General features: G+C 40.9%; 2 protein-coding genes across 2 annotated transcripts; both read right to left on the bottom strand.

Moving 5' to 3' along the window:
• Positions 1 to 501: 501 nt before the first annotated feature.
• LOC139402072 (zinc finger protein 135-like) lies at positions 502 to 11,131 on the bottom strand. The gene is made up of 3 exons (XM_071146170.1): positions 10,857 to 11,131; positions 1,094 to 1,410; positions 502 to 1,011 (listed from the first exon to the last, which is right to left on the bottom strand). The coding sequence occupies exons 1-3, from the start codon at positions 11,129 to 11,131 to the stop codon at positions 809 to 811; spliced, it is 795 nt and encodes a 264-aa protein (XP_071002271.1). The 3' UTR covers positions 502 to 808.
• Positions 5,297 to 6,429, bottom strand: LOC139402075 (cilia- and flagella-associated protein 251-like; the record flags this gene model as incomplete). The annotated part of the gene is made up of 2 exons (XM_071146174.1): positions 5,699 to 6,429; positions 5,297 to 5,373 (listed from the first exon to the last, which is right to left on the bottom strand). Coding segments are annotated over exons 1-2 (576 nt in total), but the record flags the coding sequence as incomplete, so codon positions are not given.
• Positions 11,132 to 11,627: the final 496 nt, after the last annotated feature.

The raw sequence follows: 11,627 nt of genomic DNA, 5'->3' as shown, positions 1-11,627 counted from the left end.
CGTGGGAGAGTTGTGGTGGATATTATAAAATAAGGATCTGCTGGAGTCCAAGTCCAACCAAAATTCTTTATTTCTGAGCTCAGAGAGAATAACAGAGTTACACAGTGCAGTGTAGACAGCCTGAATTCAAAAGCATTGGGTGATGAGCACATATCTTTATAGTTTCCTGTTCCTGGGCGGGACTTTATTCATACAAGGACGCAGGTGCAAATTGGTTTGCAACACAGGATGAAACTCCCAAGAACAGGAGATTATAATAGGACAGTTTCACAAGGTTAGTCACATAATCAGTTATGTGGACACACATACAATTAACATTTTCTATTGCAGTCTGAATATTTTCATTTCATTAAATCATCAGTGGGCTACAATGCAAATGTCAACAATGGAACTAATGCATCACATCCAAATATCACTTGATTATCTGTAGTGCTGGAGGAATGACACAGCCAGATAAACACACAGTCAGAGTTTAAAAAAGGACCATTTAAACACATGGAATCTGATCATATCAAATCAAATGTATTTATATAGCCCTTCGTACATCAGCTGATATCTCAAAGTGCTGTACAGAAACCCAGCCTAAAACCCCAAACAGCAAGCAATGCAGGTGTAGAAGCACTGATCTACTCTGTATTCAAACTGACATACTCCATATTCAATTCATGTTTTCTAATAAAAACATACAAATATATATGTTTGAGTATACTTTGTACCATTCACTTTCATGTGGTATAAACATGTAAACACATTCTCAGTCAACAATATAAGACAATGGACAATGATATGTGAAATATGAGTTCACACACTAGGATAAGTAAGTATTCTCTCCTGTGTGGATTCTCACATGACTTTTAAGTGTCTGTGATGAGTAATATGTCTTCCCACAGTCTGAACATTTGTAAGGCTTCTCCCCTGTGTGCAGTCTCCTGTGTTCCTTCAGGCTTCTTAAATGGGTAAAACACTTTGAACACTGGGAGCAGTGGTAAGGCTTCTCCCCTGTGTGTATTCACTCATGACTTCTCAGGCTTTATAAAGGGCCAAAACTGTTTCCACACTGGGCGCAATGTTATGGTGTCTCCCTAGTGTATTCGCTCATGAGCATTGAGGGTGTCTAAGCGCTTAAAACTCTTCCCACATTGAGAGCAAATGTGTGGCTCCACTCCTGTGTGTATCCTCTCATGTCTTTTCAGGCTAGCTAAATGGTTAAAACTCTTTCCACATTGTGAGCAGTAGTAAGGCTTCACCCCTGTGTGCAGTCTCATGTGTTCCTTCAGGCTTCCTGACCGGATAAAACACTTTCCACACTGGGTGCAATGGTACGGCTTCACCCCTGTGTGTATTTTCTTGTGAGTTTTGAGGGTGTCTAACCGCTTAAACCGCTTTCCACACTGGGAGCAATGGAAAGGCCTGTTCTGTGTGTGCGTTCGCTCATGAGCTTTCAGATTTCCTAAGTGGCTAAAACTCTTTCCACACCGGGCGCAATTTTGTGTCTTCGGTTCTACGTGTCCCCTCTCATGTCTTTTCAGGCTTCCTAACCTGGTAAAACTCTTTCCAATCTGGGAGCAGAGGTGTCGTCTTGCTGGTTCGGACGTCTTTGGTTCCTCCAAGATTGGTTTTCCTCCTGCCAAAGACAGTGTTTATTTAAAGAGAGAACAGAATTACATCTCCACATCGTAAAACTGCCTTGCTATGAGGTTTAATCCAAATCAGATCCCTCAATAGCCCAAGGCCAGTTTTCAAACATTTTATAATTTAAAACAAATGTTGTAGAGTTTCCTGGTAATAACATTACTTATTTTATTTTGATTATCTTGGCAAAGGAGAAATGTTCATTAACAGGGATGTAAACACATTTGTGCACAGAATATGAGAGAAATAAGCTTTTGAAACATGGGACCAACACTTTTTATTTTTGTAAATACTTATTTCCCACCATAATTTGCAAATAAATTCATTAAAAATCCTACAATGTGATTTTCTGGATTTTTTTCTTCTCATTTTGTCCGTCATAGTTGAAGTGTACCTATGATGAACATCTTGGCCATGTTCTGTTATAATCTCCACCTGGCACAGCCAGAAGAGGACTGGCCACCCCACATATGCTCTCTCTAATTCTCTCTTTTTTTCTCTCTCTCGGAGGACCTGAGCCCTAGGACCATGCCCCAGGACTACCTGACATGATGACTCCTTGCTGTCCCCAGTCCACCTGACCGTGCTGCTGTTCCAGTTTCAACTGTTCTGCCTTATTATTATTCGACCATGCTGGTCATTTATGAACATTTGAACATCTTGGCCATGTTCTGTTATAATCTCCACCCGGCACAGCCAGAAGAGGACTGGCCACCCCACATAGCCTGGTTCCTCTCTAGGTTTCTTCCTAGGTTTTGGCCTTTCTAGGGAGTTTTTCCTAGCCACCGTGCTTCTACACCTGCATTGCTTGCTGTTTGGGGTTTTAGGCTGGGTTTCTGTACAGCACTTTGAGATATCAGCTGATGTACGAAGGGCTATATAAATAAATTTGATTTGATGAAAATTACAGGCCTCTCTCATATTTTTAAGTGGGAGAACTTGCACAATTGGTGGATGACTAAATACTTTTTTCCCCCACTGTATGTTCTCTCTCCACTGGCTACTGTCATGGAAATTGCAAGATCATGTTATAACGCTTGTATTGCATTATAATGGTTGTTTTATTCGACAGAATAGAGTATTCTGTTAACTATTGAGTGTGTGTTCTACTGAGGATGGGCCTCTATGAGATAACACTGACAGAGGAGATTTACGATGTCTTTGGGTGATAAAACCTAAAGAGAATTCCAGAGAACATGAGGTAATGGTTCTGTTCTATACCAGGAAGAGACGGTTCCAGACACTGGTCTATACAATGAAAACTGTTGACACAGCAGATGCTGTTTACTATGTATTATAAATATCTTTCATACAAATCTTAACCTTGTGGCCATTCTATGTATCTGTTGTTCGTCATGTAGGCTGAAAGGGGTGTATCTTGGTTATAAAAGACCTTTGTACTTTTGTTTTGCCACTCTCAACGGATCATTAGAAAATGGTGAATCGTTGACAAGTCATTGGTATTGCAAAGCTCTTATTATTAAAGATGTAGTTTAAGTATAACTCTGACTTGGTGTGATAAGTTCGTATCTCCTCATTTGATAGTAAAGAAATTAACCACCACACTATCTGGCCAACAGGCTCCACTCTAGCCTCCACTGGCTATCTGGCCAACAGGCTCCACTGGCTATCTGGCCAACAGGCTCCACTCTAGGCTCCACTGGCTATCTGGCCAACAGGCTCCACTCTAGCCTCCACTGGCTATCTGGCCAACAGGCTCCACTGGCTATCTGGCCAACAGGCTCCACTGGCTATCTGGCCAACAGGCTCCACTCTAGGCTCCACTGGCTATCTGGCCAACAGGCTCCACTCTAGCCTCCACTGGCTATCTGGCCAACAGGCTCCACTGGCTATCTGGCCAACAGGCTCCACTCTATTCAGTATCTTCTGATGATGTGTGCCTGGTAGCGCTAATCTACTCTTTCCCTCCAGCAGGTTAATACCTGCCTGGCGCCACAACAAAATCTCTAACAATACCGCTACAGAATTAGCATAGTAGACCATAGTAGGCCAGGTTACCTGAAATACATTTTGGTATCTGTACTGATGGTGCAAACGCCATGACAGGGAGACATAGTGGAGTGGTAACGAGCGTGCAAACAGTTGCTCCCGACGCCACTTGGGTCACAGAGTTATGTGCATCTTTTAAAGCACACCCTTCTCATTAACCCATGGTGAGTTATTCACAATTTTTGATGAACAAATAAGGTTTTATATGAAAGTTAAATAAAGAACAAAATTATATAATTATTATTTGTGCCCTGGTCCTATAAGAGCTCTTTGTCACTTCCCACGAGCCGAGTTGTAAACAAAAACTCACTCATTCTTATGTTTAATAACTGTATCATATAGATAGACTTGGGTACGTAGCTGGAGGTTGAATGTTTGAAGGGGTACGGAACTATAATATAAAAAGTGAACCACTGCTCTTCATCATACCCTTTTTCTATTCCTCATCAATCCATTTAACAGTTTTTACAGTCGTTTTCTTAATGGCTCATTAGTAACTGGGATAAGTAATTTTCATAAATGTGTCAAGGGCAGCGTCTGGTTGCTCGTCATTACACACTACGGACAAACAAATATTATTTACATCAACAACATAGGAATCACTACAAAAAAATGTATGACCTCTTATACACAATACTAGTCCCAGCCTTTGGAACGGTGGTTTTCCTAGACATGGCTACTATATTGTGATCACTACATCTGATGGATCTGGATACTGCTTTAAAACCCATTTCTGCAGCATTAGTAAAGATATGATCAAACCATGTTGATGATTTAATTTCTGTACTGTTTGTAACTACCCTGGTAGGTTGATTGATAACCTGAACAAGGTTGCAGGCACTGGTTACAGTTTGAAGCTTTCTCTTGAGTGGGCAGCCTGATCCCAACTTTCCTCCAGTATTAGTTAATTAATTAAAACAGGCCAAATGGAAGTTTCTGGAGTTTTGTTTTCCTGTTCTACAGTCTTGTAAAGATAGGGGGGTTGACTGGGACAGGCAATGTAAAATCCATAATGTTTTGAGGAAAGGTTTTTGTAAAACATGCACCTTACATCAGATCATCTTGAAACTTTCTCTCTAAATCTAACTTTCATCAAGGTTTTATATGGTCTATTGGTTTCTCTCTGTTCATTGGCAGAATCCCTTTTCAGTATTATGATATTCATAACATCCATATCCACCAGTCTATCTTCCTGTCAACTAACAGAACTCTGCTGGTTGTCCTGGTAACAGATACCAGTCTATCTTCATGTCAACTAACAGAACTCTGCTGGTTGTCCTGGTAACAGATACCAGTGGGAAGATCTATTGTATTTGTTCAAACTAAACTACAGCACTTACTTTGATGAGTTAAATCTGATCCTTTCTTCTCTTCTCCTCCTCTCACAGTTCCACTCAGCCCCGTTGTTTTCCTGCAGTCCACCAGCAGCACAAACAACCTCTTCATACCCAGCAGTAAGGTGCTACCGGGAGAGGCTCGACACAGGGACTCCGGGAGGGAGGAAGGGCTAGCGTTGTCCTGGTAACACATATCATTATGGATGCTGATGCCACTGTTGTCATAAAGTGCTTTACAGGAACCCAGCCCAGACCCAGAGAGAGCAAGCTGTATGCTAGACCAGACCAAGCTGTACCATCTGGTGTTCTGATCTGGAGAGACTCTTCTCTTCCTCGTCAGCATCAGGATGTTGTTGAGGCTCCCCAGAGGATCCACCATAGTCATGTCTCTCTCCTGTGTGAACATCAAACAGATGGTAAACATATGATCTACTATTACAATCACAAAGGGTCTTACAAGAGGCATTAATATCTCTAAACAGGGCCTAAAATGCTAATGTAAAAGCTTTTGTTTGACAAAATGGGTGCTTTTGGAGAATTCAATAAATCTAATTGAAAAGACCTCAAAATATGTACCAATGGCATATTGACCCTTTAACAATTCCTACAGTACTGAACAACATATTCAAGTGTAGAACTTCAGTAGAATGCCACTTTAAAACCACACATTAGTTCAACAACGGCATCGTTTGTGCCCCTGTTTTTAAGACAGTACTCACTGATGGTAATCGGATATTCTGACTCCTCCTCCTTTTTCACTCCTAAAACGTCTTCCTCCTCCTCTTTTATTGAGACAGCTCCCTCTTCCTCTTTTACTCCAAAAGGTTCTTCCTCTTCTTTCACTACATTCTCTTCTTTCAATGTTATGGCATCTTCCTCCTCTTTGATTCTGAAAGATTCTACCTCCTCTTCCACGCTGACAACCTCTTTCCCATCTTCCTCTTTCACTGTAATATCATCCTCTTCTTCTTTCAATGTGATAGCATCCTCTTCCTCCTTTATCATCCTGAAAGCTTCTTCTGTCTCCTCCTCTTTCACTCCCAAAATGTCTTCCTCCTTCACCTTTATTGAGACAGCACCCTCTTCCTCTCTAAAAGGTTCTTTCTCTCTTTTCACTGTATCCTCCTCTTCTTCTTCCATGTTCAGCACCAGAGCTTCTTTCTCCAAACAGCAGACCTCCTCTTCTTTAGCAAGGGATGAGTAGTTTAGTGAGCTCATGGTCAGGGATGTTAGCTAGCTAGTTAGCATTAGCGACTAGCCTAGTGCTAGGCTCAGTATCAATCTTTAACACGTTTGCAAATTGACCATGCAAATTAGGTTAAAGTTAACTGAACTGCGTTTACAACACTGAGATTAGCTAATGTACATTAACATGGTCTAAAGCGCCAATCTTTCAGTTTTATGTTGGCTAGCAAGCTACCGAGGTGGTTGAAAGAGTTGGCGCCTTGTTGTTCCTGAAGAAGCGTCCCGTCCATTATACGTCACGGAAGACGAGTCAGCTGAAAGACGCTCATCGCCATCTGCTGACGAGTGAGTAACGCAGTTTGGAAACAATAGTTACTACACATTTTGTATTGGAAAGAACGTCATAATTATTTAACAATAAGCTGATATATTTTCTCTGACGTCTTACAACTACTACTTTCCGGTACACAGACGTAGAAGCTTAACACCTGCCCTCCAGGACTACCTGCCCTCCAGGACTACCTGCCCTCCAGGACTACCTGCCCTCCAGGACACCTACACCACCCGATGTTACAGGAAGGCCATAAAGATCATCAAGGACAACAAACACCCGAGCCACTGCCTGTTCACCCCGCTATCATCCAGAAGGCGAGGTCAGTACAGGTGCATCAAAGCTGGGACCGAGAGACTGAAAAACAGCTTCTATCTCAAGGCCATCAGACTGTTAAACAGCCACCACTAACATTGAGTGGCTGCTGCCAACACACTGACTCAACTCCAGCCACTTTAATAATGGGAATTGATGGGAAATGATGTAAAATATATCACTAGCCACTTTAAACAATGCTACCTAATATAATGTTTACATACCCTACATTATTCATCTCATATGTATATGTATATACTGTACTCTATATCATCTACTGCATCTTTGTAACACATGTATCACTAGCCACTTTAACTATGCCACTTTGTTTACATACTCATCTCATATGTATATACTGTACTCGATAACATCTACTGTATCTTGCCTATGCCGCTCTGTACCATCACTCATTCATATATCTTTGTGTACATATTCTTTATCCCCTTACACTTGTGTGTATAAGACAGTAGTTTTGGAATTGTTAGTTAGATTACTTGTTGGTTATTACTGCATTGTCGGAACTAGAAGCACAAGCATTTCGCTACACTCGCATTAACATCTGCTAACCATGTGTATGTGACAAATAACATTTGATTTGATTTGATTTGAATATAAATATGTAGATGAATAAATACTTCTATGAATAGGTAGTGTGTTAATACACATTTTCTCTGTTCATTTTTCACATTCGTTTTTATCTACATGTGACCATACTATTCCCTTAAAGCCACGCTCTAAAGATACAAATCATCCTGTAAACAACAGAACAAATGCATCACATGCAAATAGCACTTGATTATCTGTAGTGGTTTACACTGGGTAGACAAAACATTAAGAACAGCTGCTCCTTCCATGACTTAGAAAGACCAGGTGAATCCAGGCTAAAGCTATGATCCCTTACTGATGTCACTAGTTAAATCCACTTCAATCCGTGTAGATGAAGGTGGGGGGAAACAGGTTAAATAAGGATCTTAAAACTTTGATACAATTAAGACATGGATTGTGTGTGTGTTCCATTCAGAGGGTGAATGGGGAAGACTAAATATTGAACATTAATTATTCATCCTGTTTTACGAGTCAGAACACTAAACACTAGACAGTTCTATGACAAGACACAGACGCCGCTGGATTCCAATCAGCAGGTGGTTGTAAATATATAACATTCATAGCTGTATGATACAGAATGTGACCTACACACTTCCTTAAACATTAAATAAGTAAAGAAGCCATTCTGTGTGGAAGTCCAAAACTTGGAGACAGACACAAAGCTCATTACTAACATCTCTCCGTTGTCTCAAGGGTTCGACACAATGTTGATTTAGATGTTCACATTTTTTACATTTTGGCCAATCGCTAATGTCATAATATTTTGGGTAAAATAAAAAAAAGCTAAATATTTGGGGCAGACATTTTTAAAATTATTATTATTATATTTATATTTTTCACCTCCTTTTTCTCCCCAATTTTTGTCAATTGGAAGTTAGTCTTATCTCATCTCACTGCTGCAACTCCCGTACGGACTCGGGAGAGGCGAACGTCAACAGCCATGCGTCCTCTCTCTCTCCCTTCTCCTAATTTGTTCAAAACTGTTCAACTATTGTCTTTCTCTCTCTTTGAGCCAACTACTCACCACATGTTATGCACTGCAGTGCTAGCTAGCTGTAGTTTATGCGTCCCCCGAAACACAATCGCAATACTTCTTGACACAATTCTCACGCATGCGCCCGGCCCGCCACAGGAGTTGCTAGAGGACAAACCCTCCCCCAACCCGGACGACGCTGGGCCAATTGGCTCTCCCGGTTGTGGCCGGCTGCGACAGAGCTGGGTATCAAACCAGAATCTGTATTAATGCAACGAGCACAATGCAGTGCTATATACCCTGCACCACTCGGAAGGCTGCATTTATATTTCTGTTCAGTATATCTTTATATTTCAGTTCAGTATATATCTTTTATATTTGAGATTCTTCAAAGTAGCCACCCTTTGCCTTGACAGCTTTGCACACTCTTGGCATTCTGTGAACTAGCTTCAACTGAAATGCTTTTTTCAACAGTCTTGAAGAAGTTCCAACATATGCTGAACACTTATTGGTTGCTTTCCCTTCACTCTGTGTTTTGGCTCATTGTCCTGTTGAAAAACAAATGACGGTCCCATTAAGCGCAAACCAGATGGGATGGAGTATCGCTGCAGAATGCTATGGTTGTCAACCTGGTTAAGTGTGCCTTGAATTCTAAATAAATCACTGACAACGTCACCAGCAAAGCACCCGCATACCATCGCACCTCCTCCTCCATGCTTCACGGTGGGAACTACACATGCAAAGATCATCTGTTCACTTACTCACGTCTCACAAAGACACAGCGTTTGGAACCAAAAATCGCAAATTTGGATTCATCAGACCAAAGGACAGATTTCCACTGGTCTAATGTCCATTGTTCGTGTTTCTTGGCCCAAGCAAGTCTCTTCTTATTATTGGTGTCCTTTAGTAGTAGTTTCTTTGCAGCAATTCAACCATGAAGAACTGATAAACGCAGTCTCCTCTGAACAGATGATCTTGAGATGTGTCTGTTACTTGAACTCTTGTCTGTTACTTAAACTCTGTGAAGCATTTATTTGGGCAGTTAACTCTAATTAACTCTAATGAACTTATCCTCTGCAGCAGAGGTAACTCTGGGTCTTCCTTTCCTGTGGAGGTCCTCATGAGAGCCAGTGTCATCATAGCGCTTGATGGTTTTTGCGACTGCACTTGAAGAAACTTTCAAAGTTACGGACATTTTCCGGATTGACTGACCTTCGTGTCTTAAAGTAATGATAGACAATTGTTACTCTTTGCTTATATAAGCTGTTCTTGCCATAATATGGACTTGGTCTTTTACCCAATAGGGCTATCTTCTGTATATCTTCTACCATGTCACAACACAGCTGATTGTCTCAAACGCATTAAGTAGGAAAGAAATTCCAGAAATTAACTTTAAGAAGGCACATCTGTTAATTGAAATGCATTCCAGGTGACTACCTCATGAAGCTGGTTGAGAGAATGCCAAGAGTGTGCAAAGCTGTCATCAGGGCAAAGGGTGGCTACTTTGAAGAATCAAAAATATTTTGATTAAACACTTTTTTGGTTACTACATGATTCCATATGTGTTATTTCATAGTTTATGCCTTCACTATTATTCTACAATGTAGAAAACTGTAGAACATAGTAAAAATAAAGATAAACCCTCAAATGAGTAGGTTTGACTGGTACTGTAAGTTCCTCTACACAACGTCATTTTAGAGAATTTGGCAATACGTCCAACCGACCTCATAAATGCAGACCACGCGTAACCACACCCACCCAGGACCCTCACATCCGGCTTCTTCACTTCAGGAGACTGAGACCAGCCACCTGGACAGCTGAGGAAACCAAGTAGAATGTCTCTCTGTCATAAAGCCATTTTGTGGCGAAACAAATTCTGATTGGCTGGGCCTGGCTCGTCAGTGGGTGGGCCTATGCCCTCCTAGGCCCACCCATGGCTGCACCGTGCCCAGTCATGTGAAGTCCATAGATCAGGGCCTAATACATTTGACATTGACTGATTTCCATATATGTACTGTGAATCGTTGAAATTGTTGCATGTTGCGTTTATATTTTTGTTCAGTACATATATATATATATGTAGCCATATTATAAAGTAAATATGAATTCTCTATGACATATTTGTTACGTTTTATCAGACTTTTATGATATGATCTATTAAAGTGAAGAATGGCGCTGAAGGAGATGGCTGACGATCCCATAACCAACGAAGGTGGATATTGATCCAACACCTGCCGTTTATTCAAACCAGCCCACTGGGCACAGACGTCAGTTCAACATCTAGTTTCTATTTACATTTCTTTTGAGTCGTCAACTAAAGTGAATTCAACATGAAATCAACACAACATGTAGTAGACTTTGTACCATTTAATTTCACATGGTATAAACAAGTAAACACATTCTCAGTCAACAATATAAGACAACGGACAATGTGATGTGATGCCCACACTGGGCGCAAAGGTATGACTTCTCACCTGTATGTATTCGCTCATGAACTTTCAGGCTTCCTGACTGGCTAAAACTATTTCCACACTGGGCACAATGGTATGGCTTCTCCCCTGTGTGTATTTGCTCATGGGTTTTGAGAGTGTCTAACCGCTTAAAATTCTTTCCACACTGGGAGCAATGGAAAGGCCTCTCCCGTGTGTGTGTTCGCTCATGAGCTTTCAGATTTCCTAAGTGGCTAAAACTCTTTCCACACTGGGCGCAATTTTGTGGCTTCGGTTCTGTGTGTCCCCTCATGTCTTTTCAGGCTTCCTAACTTGGTAAAACTCTTTCCAATCTGGGAGCAGAGGTGTCGTCTTGCTGTTTTGGACGTCTCTGGTTCCTCCAAGTTTGGTTTTCCTCCTGCCAAAGACAGTGTTTATTTAAAGAGAGACGTGAATGAAATCTCCACACGATAAAACTGCCTTATTATGAGGTTAAATCTATATCAGATCCCTCAATAACCCGAGGCCAGTTTCCAAACATTTCATAATTTAAAACAAATGATGTTGTAGAGCTTCCTGGTAACTACTGATATGTTTACATAACTTATTATTATTTCTGTTTTACAAGTCAGAAAACAAAAAACTAGACAGTTCTAGGACACTGAAGACACAGACGTCACTGGATTCCTATCAGCAGGTGGTTCTAAATATATAACTTTCATAGCTGTATGATACAGAATGTGACCTAAACACTTCCTTAAACATAAAATAAGTAAAGAAATAATTCTGTGTGGAAGTCCAAAACTTGG

This window comes from Oncorhynchus clarkii, unplaced genomic scaffold (assembly GCF_045791955.1).
Source record: "Oncorhynchus clarkii lewisi isolate Uvic-CL-2024 unplaced genomic scaffold, UVic_Ocla_1.0 unplaced_contig_6244_pilon_pilon, whole genome shotgun sequence".
NCBI lineage: Eukaryota > Metazoa > Chordata > Actinopteri > Salmoniformes > Salmonidae > Oncorhynchus > Oncorhynchus clarkii.
This window is presented reverse-complemented; position numbering and strand designations above follow the sequence as displayed.